The 13,555-nt window shown below is 48.7% G+C and overlaps 2 protein-coding genes across 2 annotated transcripts; both read left to right on the forward strand.

The window, feature by feature from the left end:
• The first annotated feature begins 1,028 nt into the window (after window positions 1-1,028).
• On the forward strand, window positions 1,029-7,388 carry LOC127344170 (DNA repair protein RAD51 homolog 2). The gene is made up of 12 exons (XM_051370412.2): window positions 1,029-1,184; window positions 1,249-1,362; window positions 1,453-1,602; window positions 1,852-1,955; window positions 2,043-2,106; window positions 2,233-2,288; window positions 2,541-2,621; window positions 3,368-3,439; window positions 3,542-3,633; window positions 3,717-3,833; window positions 6,924-7,066; window positions 7,150-7,388. The coding sequence occupies exons 1-11, from the start codon at window positions 1,101-1,103 to the stop codon at window positions 7,046-7,048; spliced, it is 1,059 nt and encodes a 352-aa protein (XP_051226372.1). The 5' UTR covers window positions 1,029-1,100; the 3' UTR covers window positions 7,049-7,066; window positions 7,150-7,388.
• Window positions 7,389-8,323: 935 nt separating this feature from the next.
• Window positions 8,324-9,760, forward strand: LOC139831747 (uncharacterized). Its single transcript, XM_071821069.1, has one exon. The coding sequence runs from the start codon at window positions 8,324-8,326 to the stop codon at window positions 9,758-9,760; it is 1,437 nt and encodes a 478-aa protein (XP_071677170.1).
• Window positions 9,761-13,555: the final 3,795 nt, after the last annotated feature.

Here is a 13,555-nt window from a genome sequence, read left to right on the forward strand (position 1 = left end):
ATCGGGGGCTACTCCCATCGGGAGCGCTGGTCGCGGGACGCCGCGAGCGCCGCCTGCAGCTCGGGGTCGTCCTCCTCCTGGGGCTCGGGCTGGGGCTGGGGTTGTGGCGCCGCCGCGGCCTCGTTGATGTAGAGGCCGCCGGGGCGGCAGCCAGCTCGCCTAGCAGGCGTGCGCGGCTGCGCGCGAGGCCGCTCCGTCGCCGACGTGAAGCACGTGCGCCGGCGCGCATTGTGCTCCACCTCGAACCACAAGTCCCAGTTGGGACTTGTGTCACCGTAGGCGGGGTCCTCCCGGAGGTCCGCCGACAGCTGTGCGACGCCTCCGGATCTTCGCGATGCGGGCGCGGCCGGAGCCAGGGATCGGCGGCACCGGAACCCGATCCGGGCTTAGGTGCCAGCCGTGGGGGAGGTGCACGTCCCCCACGGCATTGGAACGTCGGCATCCCAGAACATCTACACCACCGCTACGGTGACGTAGATCCGTTCGCGGATGGGAGGTGCCGGCGGCCCCATCTCGAACGCCGCCGGCGCGATTCGCCGGCTGCTGCCGACCTCGTGGTCGTTGGCAGACGGCAGGAACTCCCGCTTCGGGGCCATGTCGGCGCGGGAAGCTCGTGCGTGTGTGCGGCCGGAGTGGAGAGTGAGGACTGGATAGGGACAGTCCCCCACCCCAGTCCACATTTAATAGGACTGGGGCACCGACAGCTGGGCCAGCCAGGCTGATCAGGTGGACACGCGAGGACGCCGCGTGCCATCCGCGGCCACGCAAACCTGGCCCAGATTGGGCCGGATTTGGTTGTCCTGGACACCGCGGCCATCCGCATTTGCGATGCGTTGCCGCGTTGAGTCGCAGATTTGTCCGATTGGACCCATCCGAACTCGCGGGCGCGGGATGGGTCGGCAGGGTCGCCGCGTTGGAGATGCCCTAAGGGACGCAAACGGACGTGGACATTTTGGGGTCCCAAATGCCTCGCCTCTCTTGAGATGCCCTGAGAGGCAAAACGATACGCGCAAACTGAACTGAAAATTTCGAATCGCATTTCCGGATTCGCCCCAAATCCGTCCTCTCCTCCCCGCCCCGCGAGCTCTCCAGCGGCAGCGATGGCGAATACGCTGGTCTCGGAGATGCGGCTGCCTCCCCACCTCGCCCACCTCCTCGCCGCGCGCCGCCTCACCACCGCCAAGGTCAGCCATCCCCTTCTCGCCCCACCGTGAAACCGGCCGCCGCCTCTAACCTCCTCCGCCCCAGGACGTGCTGTCGCTGCCGGAGGTGGAGCTCATGACCCTGCTCGACGCCGGCATCCTCACCGCCCGCGCCGCCGTCTCCCGCGTCAGCGAGTTCGCCTGCCCACCCTGCCAAACGGTACCCCCGCCGCCTCGCCTCCCTCGCCGTTTCGGGTTTCCTAGCGATTAATGTGGGTAGCTGGGCTCATTTTGCGACTGATTTGCGCAGGCGCTCACGCTCCTGGAGGAGCGGGTCCGGCTGGGAGGCGGCGGCCGGCTGCCCACCACGCTCTGCGGGCTCGATGAGGCGCTGGGCGGAGGTATCCCCCTGGGGAAGCTCACCGAGGTCGTCGGGCCCTCGGGGATCGGCAAGACGCAGGTGAGAGACGCTACGCTCGAGGATTTGCACCGAGATTTGCTCGCGGTTTGTGTGTGTCTGGCGTGTTCCTGAATGTTAACTAATTCGTGTATCCGCGTGCTTACATGGGCATGCAAGATGCAACAGAGAGTAGAAGTAATGGGCCTCGTGTGTTTATATCGATTCTAAAGTCATTAGCTTTCTCTTCAGTAATTGTGGTACTATTTATACATTTAGTAAAGATTTGTTGAAAGTTTGCACATTCTGCAGCTTTGTCTGAAGCTTGCACTGTTGGCAACATTACCAGAATGCTACGGGGGCTTAAACGGTCGAGTTGTGTATATTGACACTGAATCCAAGTTCTCTTCACGGAGGTAGCTTAGTTTCAGCTTGCTACTCACATCTTCCAATCATGTCATTTAAGAAATATCTGTATTCAAGAACCTCCGTGATATTTGCAGGATGATCGAGATAGGTCAGAAAAGCTTTCCGCAAGTGTTCAGGCAAGAAGGCTTGGCACAGAAGGTTATTATAATTCATCATCTACTTATCTAGATCATAAATTTCTTGATCTTTCAGGTTTGCACTTTTGTGCTTACGTAGGTGACTTCTTCAGCTGTTGTTTCATGCATTCTCTTTCTTTTGCTGCAGATGGCTGGCAGGATCCTAGTGATGCGACCAACATCATTATCTGATTTCACAAAGAGGTACGTTTTTTTTTTCTGATACTCAACCATTTGAATGCTGATGTCCAGTGATTGATGTCTAGGGTCTGTGAAGGATCAAACACCTTCATTAATGACTCTTGAAATGCTCTTCTTCTACCCAATACGTTATGGTCATTGTTTTAATTTTTGTGAATTACTAGGATTTTCCTCATCATTTATGCATGTAAGAGAAATTCATCATACTGCAAAACACTCAAATGTCGTTTTGATGTTTTCCTTGCACTTGTACAGTTTGGAGCAGATGAAGGTGACTCTACTCCAGAACGATGTCAAGTTACTTATTGTTGACAGCGTGGCTGCTCTCACATCCTCGTAAGATATGAACACTAGAATATATTGTTTTCCTTTTGCTTTTGATTCAAACAATGATATTTTTTAGAATGATCAGCTAATGATAGCTTTAATAATGAGTATTGCAGTTGCTTTAGCATATTAAACTTTGAAATATTAAATCAATAAATTGTCCCAAGTTCCTAAAAAATGACCAGATATTTGGTGGTACGTTAACATGCTAAAAAGTGTGCGTGGTAGGTTTTATATAGAACTATGAGTTAAATAATCTACAGTGCCTTTTATAATTATAGCTTTTGGTCTCAATTACAAAGGACTGTTTTATTTTTTTTCCGAAATGGGGTAGCCCCAGCCTCTGCATCAATCGATGCATACGGCTTTTTATTGCATTTTATTGAATCATACCACAAAGAAACGGATAAAGAAAATACATCACACAACCCGAAGCCACCACTCAACACCTACAAACCGAAAATAGGACCGGGAACAATCGCGTACCCCGAAATGCACTCTAGGCGAATATCTGCCCAAAGCTAAGAAAGGGCTGTGACAGTGGGACTGCTATGCTCTGGCTTGTTACTGCATTGCTGTAGAAGCTTGTCCCTCTACATTGCAGTTGTGTAGTGGCGCTTTAGTATGAATGGTTGCCATGTTTTAACTCCATCTCGATATCCCGTGCAAGTTTGCCTCTTCTAGTATGGTTCATTCTTATGTTAACAAGAGAATATTTAATTTTCTAATATCTTACTTCAACATACATGTGGCAGGGACAACGAAAGAGGTACAAGTACAACAGGTTTCACGCAACACCCTCTAAGATGGGCTCTTTCATTTCTTAAGTGTGCTTCCTAGACCTAATATTCATAGCTTCCCTTATATATTTGTTTGGGCTACACTGGTGATCCTGCTAAATGCTTCTCGTTTTCTTTTCTGTCCTGCAGGTCTATAGCAGAGTTCGCAAGAATTCCAGTTGTAGCTACAAACCAAGTCCGTAGCCAAACTAACGATGATGGTTATCATTACTCGTTTGAAGGTTTGTGCTTCATTCCAAGAAAACAGATTATCTTTTGGATAATTTGCTGAACTTGGCTTGATATTCCTATTAATCCCCTGCAGTAAAAAATATGGGTGATGGCAATGGCGCTGAAAGACTTGAATCTCATCTTGTTGCTGCTCTAGGAATCCAGTGGGCTCATGCTGTAACTATCCGTCTAGTCTTCGAATCCCACTCAGGTTTTGTATACACATGTACTGTTAATCACCTTTAAAAAAATCTTAATCTTATAGTCTAAACAAGTGGCACACATCGAAGCATGCACGCACATGTTCCCACAGACGCACGCAAGGGTGGCCAATCCTTTTTTGTCAGCGGAAAACCAAAATCCAACTACCTTTTATTCTAAGATTTTTAAAATTCGCAGGTTGCAGTTTGGGATATAGGCGAGATGTGGTTATATGCATTTTAGTTTGGAGGATTAATTAGAGGGTCTTAGAGGAGTGAAACAAGATCGTGTTACTAGAAACCAGATTCCAGACGAGTTGGGGTTCGTTGGTTTGGTAACCTGCGGTTCCTGACACTTTTGGAATGTTCAGTGGCACTGTTCAAACCTTGATCCGAAGAGATTTCCAAAACCTGTTGATAACTGTCAAGCTTCATGCAGGGCTAGTACAATCCACTTATGGAGAAGAGTAGTCAACACGTGAATAAAAGAAGAGTAAACACACAAAGAGAGGTGCAACCACAATTTTAGGATAAATTGCGAAAACCATGACTCGAGCTTGAGACCGTGCACTCTTTATACCATGTCAAACTTCATGGACTAGCTAACACAATCAAAATTACGAACTAATCGAAAGGGATAGTATAATCCACTTATACACTTCACAACAATAACATATGCTCTTTAAATGAATTGATGAAACTAAATATGGCACTCGGCTTAACTCTTACTCCCTCTGACTCGAGGCTTAGGGCCTATTTTTTTCCGTTTTATCTCAAGGGTTAAGGCGTGGGTCATGGGCGAACGATACCTTTCCATTTCTACCCCCGCTTCTCGTTCCCCCATCCTCAGAACGAGCCCATCGTCCTCAAAACCCTCAAAACCTGGAGCAGTTACTCTTCGTCTTCTGCGCTCCGCCTTTTTTCTTTTTCTTCTGCCCCAAATTACTCCGCTGCATCTCAATCCTGTCGTACATCATGGCGGCGAAGGTAGAGTTGATCTCTTGCTCTCCTTCACTTCCTCTTCCCCCTTCTACCTTTTGTTTCTTCGTGAGATAACCATGGTGATGTTGTTCGGTGGGATCGTTAGAGCACCAACGTTCTTGGCGCTGGCGGCGGCTTTGATGTTGTTCCATGGCGCCTGCGCGAAGGACGACGGCGGAAGCTCGTCTGGTGTTGTTGGCATGGGGAACGGATGGACGGGCAGCAGCCTCCCAACGCAGGGCCATGGCGGAACACTACTTATGGTTCAGGGCGATCTAGGCACCCTCTCGATGTTGTTCGGCGGATCCCTACCATTCGACGGCGAGGGCTACATCGTGGAGGACCACACTGACATCATCTTCATGGATCAACATCGCTTGAACATGCATGTTAGTATCTTCATGGATGAACATTGCAATACTACTACTACTAGTAATCCAAAAAATTGCATATTTTAATGGAGGATTTGTATGTAGTGGTTTTCGATTTGCATGATGTTTTTGATTCATGGATCGATGGCATGGATATCTGTTGTATGTTGAAGATGAATTTGACATGATGAATAATGGAGGAGTACATGTTGTTGCGGAAATGGAGGGGGTAGTAGATGTTGGTGCGGAGATGCAAGGTGTAGAAGAGGTTGCTGCAAATATGGAAGGGGTAGAAGATGTTAATGCGGAGATGCAAGGTGTAGAAGAGGTTGTTGCAGATATGGAAGGGGTAGAAGATGTTGATGCAGAGATGCAAGGTGTAGAAGAGGTTGCCGTGGAGATAGAAGGGGTAGAAGATGTTGCGGAGACGCGAGGAGTTAAAGATTTTGCTACAGTTGGAGAAGGGGTGCATCCCTTTGATGTTCTCACATCTGGTTACACCCCGCAACATCTTCTACCCCTTCTATCTCCGCAACAACCTCTTCTACACCTTGTATGTCAGCACCATCATCTTCTACCCCTTTCATCTTTGCAGCAACCTCTTCTACACCTTGCATCTCCGCACCAACATCTTCTACCCCTTTCATATCTGCAGCAACCTCTTCTACACCTTGCATCTCCGCACCAACATCTGCTACCCCTTCATCTCCGCAGCAACATGTATTTCTCCATTATTCATCATGTCAAATTCATCTTCAACATCCAGGAGGTTATCCATGCCATCGATCCATGCATCAAAAACATCCTGCAAATCGAACAACCACTACATACAAATCCTCCATTAAAATATGTAATTTTTTGGATTACTAGTAGGAGCATTGCAATGTTCATCCATGAAGATACTAACATGCATGTTAAAGTGATGTTGATCCATGAAGACGATGTCGGCGTTGTCCTCCACGATGTAGCCTCAACGTCGACTGGTAGGGTTCCGCCGAACAACACCGGGAGGATGCCTAGATCGCCATGAACCGTAGGTAGGGTTCCGTCATGGCTTTGCGCTGGGAGGCTGCTGCCCGTCCATCTGTTCCCCATGCCAGCACCACTAGACGAGCTTCCGCCGTCATCCTTCACGCAGGCGCCATGGAACAACATCAAAGCCAACGTTGGTGCCCTAACGATCCCACCGAATAGCATCACCATGGTTATCTTACGAAAGGTAGAAGGGGGAAGAGGAAGTGAAGGAGTGCAGGAGATCCACTCTACCTTCGCCGCCATGATGTACACTAGGATTGAGATGCGGCGGAATAATTTGGGGCAGAAGACGAAGAAAAAAGGCGGAGCGCGGAAGACAAAGAGTAACCGCTCCTCGTTTTCAAGACGACAGGCTCGTTTTGAGGACGAGGGGGAACGAGAAGCGGGGGTAGAAACGGAAGGATATCGTTCGCACACGACCCATGCCTTAACCTTTGAGATAGAACAGAAAAAAAAATTACGCACTAAGCCTTGGGTCGGAGGGAGTACATGGGTTGAGACAGGTTGGCTGAACCCTGTTTTGAACAGCCCTAGTCAAACCTGAGGATCTGCAACATTTCTTATTCGCTTTTCAACTTCTGTAATAGCCATTTCCTAGAATATGTTTGATCCATTATAGTGATTGGTGAACTATCTGGTGAGGAAGTACTAGGAATTCACGTAACCATATGATTCCACATATATAACAGTGTTACATTTACCTTTTGCCCACAGGTCACAGGTTCATCAAGGTAGCGAAATCTCCTATGTCTCCAGCAGTAGCATTCCCTTTCATTGTGGAATCATCAGGCATTACGTTGCTAAGTATGAAGGCATTGATGTGTCAGGTCGTGAGATAACCTCGATCCGCTGTCAAGGTACAGTTTGTACTGTCGACATGTAATGAGTTCAAGCCTTTGGTCTTCCTTCCATTGGTCTTTCTAACACAGACCTTTCTCAGGGCAAAATCTGCTGGGTCTGGGAGGATGACCATTTGAATGCTTCTGCAGTTACAGCAACAGCATGGAAAATCCTGCACTCTCATATGTTAATCGGTACCAGTTCCAAGAACGCATGTGGAGGAGGAGTGAGGCAGAAGAGTGAAGTGGCTGGTTGTAATTGATCCCCAGGTTACCGCCGGCGCACCGAGATAGAGGTGCGCCGGCGGGAAAGTGTGCAGCACCGCCGAATTTTGTCGGGACGGGTCCAGGAAATACCGCTGGCGCACCAGCCCATAACTGCGCCGACAATAGAAAAATACCACCGGTGTAGCTATGGGCTGGTGCGCTGACGGTATTTCCTTTTTTCGATAAAAGGAAATATATTAATATCGAGAGATACCAATTATACCCAGCCTTTGCAACAACGCACCACCCTAATGGCACTACGGTGCACACAGCGAAAAAAGGAAAAGAAAACTAAGAAACAAAAGTTCTGCTACAGTATCACGGGCTGACGGTATTTCCTAGGGTCAGCACACATTGGTTCATGTTTTACCGCTGGTGCGCCTACACCGACATCCGTCAGCTGTATCTTCTTACCACTGTTGAGCCAGAAAACACATGCGACAGCGGCAAATATCACCGGCGTCGCAGTTTTTTGGTGCGCAGGTGATAACGCTGGGCCTATAGCTGTTTTTGTTGGAAATAATCACGTCTAGTGCTTCGTAGCCGTATACATGTAGTATACGAGTGCGTGTGCGTGTAGGTTTCATGTACCTATCCGGATAGGATTAGAGTGCATAACCGACTAGTGTTGGGTCAATATGGTTTGCCTACTATATAATCTATGTAATAGCTAGGCTTGTAAAACCACCCTGAGTTGAAGAATCAATACAAGCAGGCTACGAGCCTTGAGCGATCAAGTCGTCTCTTGTGTTGTACACGTACGAAGTAGTACTAGTTGATTGATGAATCAATGATCAAGCTAGCTTCAGCTAGAAGCTGAACGTACGTGTTGGCGGAAGTATACGCTGTACGTGTGCGATATCTCGCCGGAAACTCATCGTTAGGCGTCATCGGAAAGCACTCGACGGCAGCTGCTATGTTTGGTATCAGATCAGCGAGAGTACTGTCGGGTCTGGGCCAACAATTGGTATCAGAGCCTCGTGGAGGATCTCCTAGTAACGGGAGGTCATGATGAAGGAAGTGGGCGAGTATTCCGGCGTCGCGGCGCCGGTGTCGACGCAGTACCCGCAGTACATCCGTGACAACTACACGGTGTGGGTGACCACGATGATGTGGGCGCTCGAGTCCAACGAAATCTGGGAAGCTGTCAATCCAGGCGGCGATGAGTTCAAGAAGGACGCGTCGAAGTACCGCAAGGACCGACAGACACTCACGGCCATCTGCTCGGTGATGCCGATGGACGTGAAGCAGCACCTGATCTCGAAGAAATCTGCAAAGGAGGCGTGGGAGACGATCAAGACGCTAAATCTTGGTCACAAGCGCGTCCGCGAGGCGGCCCTACAAACCTTGCAGAAGAAGTACGAGAATCTGGAGATGAGAGAAGATGAGACGGTGGACGCCTTCGCTTCAAGGGTCGCTACATTGGTCAATGGGATTCGCGCACTCGACGAGAAGCTCGAGGAGATCTCGATCGTAAGGCGTTTCCTTCGCGCGGCGCCGCCGCGTTACTTGTCCGTTGTTTCGGCGATCGAACAGTGCGTTGATCTCAAGACTCTCATGATGGATGATCTAGTTGGACGATTCAAGGCTCATGATGAGCGGATGAAGATCACCTACGGTGATGCGGTACCGGAAGAGCACGTTATGCTTACCCGTGCCCAGTGGCAGGCGGTGGTCGCCAAAGAGAAAGGCGATAAGGCATATGACATCAGAAGTGATAAAGAAGCTTCTCGTCCAGCGAAAAAGTACGCAGGGGAGGACGAGGACGACGCTCCGCCGAGGAGGAAGTTTGACATCAAGAAAGTAAGATGTCATAACTGCGGCAAGCTCGGTCACTTCAAGGTTGATTACCGGAAACCACCGAAGCCAAAGGAAAGGGCTCTCATCGCCCAGGAAGGAGATGATGGACCGATGATGCTGATGCTCGAAGTATGCGAGCAGAAGGACGAGGAGGAGCTACCTCCTCCATCACCGGCTACGGAGATTGTGATGGATCACGGTCTACCGTGTGTGGATCATGTGGACAAGCTATGCGACGAAGGTGTCGTCGAGAAGCTACGGAGTGCCCCGTACCCACGTGAAACCACAGATCAGGCAAGTGAAGCTTTGGAGCTCGTTCATGGCGATATATGCGGTCCAATTTCACCCGCAACCCCGTCCGGCAATGAGTACTTCATGCTTGTGGTAGATGATCACAGCCAACACATGTGGATTGTGTTGCTGAAAAGTGAGGATCAAGGTCTACAAGCATTTGAGAAGATCAAGGAAGCTGGAGAGGTCAAGGCGAGGGCGAAGAAGTCCCTACGCATAGATCGGGGTGGTGAATTGAAGCATAAGGTGGTGGCCATGGCACAAAGCATGATGGAGAGTAAAGGCTTGCCAGGAAAGTTAAGGGGTGAGGCAGTCAACACGGTTGGTCTACTTGCTGAACAGGGCGCCAACTAGGAGTATGGTTGGTGGAACTCCGTACGAAGCATGGTACGGACGGAAGACTTCGGTTGATCATCTTCGCACTTTCGGGTGTGTGGCGCATGTCAAGACGGTGTCCGGTCATAAAAGGAAATTGACGGATAGGAGTACTCTAATGATCATGACTGGCTATGAAGAAGGCTCGAAAGCATATCGTTTGTGCAATCCCTCGACGAATAAGGTGATTGTCGCATGCGACGTAGTCTTCGAAGAAGACTTATCATGGATTTGGGGCTCCACGGAACCGGTAGACAATGAGATTTTTACTGTTGTGTACAGTAATCTTGAGCATGCAATTAATCAGCCGAATTCAAGCATGGACTTTGGTGCATCGGATTCTGCATCATTGGGACGTTCATGCTTAGAAGGAACAGCGGGAGGCGGTGCGTCTGATGGCTTAGCCTCGCCAGCAGCTCGCGCGGGCGAAAACGCTTCAAGCGCTCGCTATAACTCCCCGCACGGGAGCGAAGAACCAGGCCAGGAGGCTCCCAGTCAGGTCGGCCTGAAAGCAATAGCAGCCCATCTCGTCCAGCAGCAGCGCAAGGTCCAGCTCGGGCTGGAGTTAGCCAACGTAGGTCAGGTGGCGGGGAAGCAGCTGTTGTAGGGAGCTTGGGTGGAGATGCAGCTCCACCTGGTGGCCTAGCACGCAGAGAAGGCCTAGCTGCACCTAGTGTTGCATCATCACTAGGACACGCTAGTGCAGGAGGGATGGACGATGCCAGTTCAGAATCGGACGCGAGCGGTAGACTCGCGCGCAGTGCGTCGTTTGGTAAATCGCCAGCTCCTGGAGGATCGGAAGGCGAAGAGCCGAACCCTAGCGTGATAGCTTTGGCGTCTCCTCCAAGTGCATCAGAAGAAAGAAGGCCGGATGAGGGCAGGCGTGTTGTTGTTCTGTCTGGGCCGAAAAGATGAGCCTATCTCAGGCTGCATCACGCGGGATGGAAGTTAACATCCTAGCAAGAAATAGGCAGACACGTTACATGTGTCTAGAGCTGATGGAACTAGCTATGCATGAGCTAGCTTGTACGGGGGTGCATTATAGCCAAAAGCATCGGCTAGAGTCGCATTCATTGGGCAAGGAGCTAGCTGTGCATGTTCTTGTGAATCTCGGGGAGGAAGTACTTCGACGAGATTACAAAGGTAAGTCGCGAAGAAGCGACGTGGGTCTTCAGCCAGCAAATGAAGGATCCGCAGAAGAGTACGTCGTGCTATCTCCGGCTGCACTGGAGACGAGACGACTACGACCGATGAGAGCACGCATGCGACGCGTGTTGGACTATCCGAAGAAGGAATTTCGGACGGTGAAGATGAAACGTAAAAAGAAATGTTTATTCATCAAGGTACTGGTGAAGACTGAAGACGCGGACAAAGAGGACTGTCGGCGTGAAGCCATGGAGAAGCCGATGAAGAAAAAGTCAGTGACATGGGTGCTACGAGGAGCGGCAAAAGCAATGCCGAGGAAGACGCTCGCGAGAAGCAGCTGGCGCATTTGGGACCCAGGTCGAAGAGAAGCACATGTCGTGCTTAGGGGGGTGATTGTTGGAAATAATCACGTCTAGTGCTTCGTAGCCGTATACATGTAGTATACGAGTGCGTGTGCGTGTAGGTTTCATGTACCTATCCGGGTAGGATTAGAGTGCATAACCGACTCGTGTTGGGTCAATATGGTTTGTCTACTATATAATCTATGTAATAGCTAGGCTTGTAAAACCACCGTGAGTTGAAGAATCAATACAAGCAGGTTCGATACGAGCCTTGAGCGATCAAGTCGTCTCTTGTGTTGTACACGTACGAAGTAGTACTAGTTGATTGATGAATCAATGATCAAGCTAGCTTCAGCTAGAAGCTGAACGTACGTGTTGGCGGAAGTATACGCTGTACGTGCGCGATATCTCGCCGGAAACTCATCGTTAGGCGTCGTCGGAAAGCACTCGACGTCAGGGGCTGTGTTTGGTATTAGATCGGCGAGAGTACTGTCGGGTCTGGGCCAACAGTTTTCCTAGCAGTGTATCAACCATGTTGACATTGGCACATTGACCGGAGCAGGGCCGGTCCTGAGGTTTCGGGAGCCTAGGGCGATTTTAGGATTTAGGGCCCTCAGTATAACCATTAAAATATTAATTTATAATTGTTCTATACACTATTTGAAGTTACTAATAAATATTTGAAGTGCATTCTAAAACATTCTTTAATATAATAGATATTACCTTAAATTATCGATAAAGATATATGTGTCTCTATAAAAAAAATCACAAGTGGATGTATTATTTTTAGATGACATGACTTACTATTTAATGCCACTGCGACGAAAGCATTAACCGACCATGAAGTAATTTGTAAAGCCTATATGGGCAGAATGTTGAATTGCTATATTTTCTTACTCAGGGCAATGGAAGAATCAAATAACAACATTATCCTTCTTTGATCCAGTCGCTATAAGCATAATAATAATTTTTTGTATGCTATACATTTACCAATAAATAATTAAACTGCATACAAAAGAAATATTGCTATCAAATAATTTGTACAAACACATATTAAATATTTCTTCAAATGTTATGTCGATACTGCCTGAAATTGCCTTGGCTCTTGTTCATAAGACAATTAAACAATGTCGCACACGGCGCCTTGCCGATGGAAGCTAGACTATACCTGGCCACCTCCATTGGTGAGAGATCAACACGCCACGGAAAAAGAAAGGGTGTTGATAGTCAATTGCTCCACTTCCTTTTTAAATCATCGTTTGCTGTCTTTCCTAGAGCGCCATAGTATCTAACTACTTTGTTCCAGCCCACTTAATCATTGTACCTAGCTAAATGAAAACAAAAGTCCAACCTAACTAGAGAAAAAAGGCCCAAAGCTAACCAAAGGACAAAATGGCCCAAGTACCATCCGAGTGCTTCGTCCATAACGTTTCATCCCTGTGACTATCAACCGTACGAGAAGCTCCCTCCCGACCTGCTCTAATGGCAATGCAGATGAGTTCCTCCGCAGCACAACTTCTTGAGGATTGGGGCCCCTTGATTTCGGGGGCCTGGGGCGGCCGCCCTGCCTGCCCCCCCTTAGGGCCGGCCCTGGACCGGAGACAACCTCGCTGGCGCTGGCATGGGTTCCAGCTTTGGCTCGTCAAAAGCTGAGCAGAGATCAAAGACAACGGCTGAAGCTCTGGCTAAGAATGTCATAGCTTTGAAACAACTCCAACTTTTCCCTTCTAACTTCCCAAATTTCTTCCTCGCCATTAACTGAGCACCATTGGATCAAAGAAATGAAGCTATGTCAAATATGATGGAGGGTATCTGGGGCAAGCCGGAAGAAGATGAACAAGAGCAGAAGGACTTTCAGCTGCTCATCAACTCTTGGTTTGGCAAGTATCGGAATTTACGTGAGGTAATTTTGTTTATATCCTGTAGCCCCCGAGCATCCAGTTTGCATTTTCTAGATGAATTACGACTTTATCCTTTGAGAATTGTGCTTATTTGAAATTTACTTATATCGTAGCCCCCAGGCATCTAGGCGAAAAATATAAATTTTCAACCTCTGACGCTTCGAACGAGAAAATCCACAATATATTTTCTTTAAGATCAAACTGCATCCCCCAATTTCTCAAAAAAAAGAAAAAAAAAAAAAACTGCATCCCCCAAGGATTATTTCCTGTAACCATCAGTGGGCGGAATCACTACTCATGTTGACTTTTTACTTGTAGGCTACGCGCTCACTGCACATGGAGAAGGGTGAAACCATCAAGAACCAAAAATCTACGATTGAGGAGCT

Source organism: Lolium perenne, chromosome 1 (genome assembly GCF_019359855.2).
Source record: "Lolium perenne isolate Kyuss_39 chromosome 1, Kyuss_2.0, whole genome shotgun sequence".
NCBI classification, from domain to species: domain Eukaryota; kingdom Viridiplantae; phylum Streptophyta; class Magnoliopsida; order Poales; family Poaceae; genus Lolium; species Lolium perenne.

Coding starts and splice junctions, on each gene's coding strand:
- LOC127344170 (XM_051370412.2), top strand. CDS start 1,101: ATGGCGAATACGCTGGTCTCGGAGATGCGGCTGCCTCCCCACCTCGCC. Junction 1,363..1,452: donor CCTGCCCACCCTGCCAAACG/GTACCCCCGCCG, acceptor TGATTTGCGCAG/GCGCTCACGCTCCTGGAGGA. Junction 3,634..3,716: donor TTATCATTACTCGTTTGAAG/GTTTGTGCTTCA, acceptor AATCCCCTGCAG/TAAAAAATATGGGTGATGGC.
- LOC139831747 (XM_071821069.1), top strand. CDS start 8,324: ATGATGAAGGAAGTGGGCGAGTATTCCGGCGTCGCGGCGCCGGTGTCG.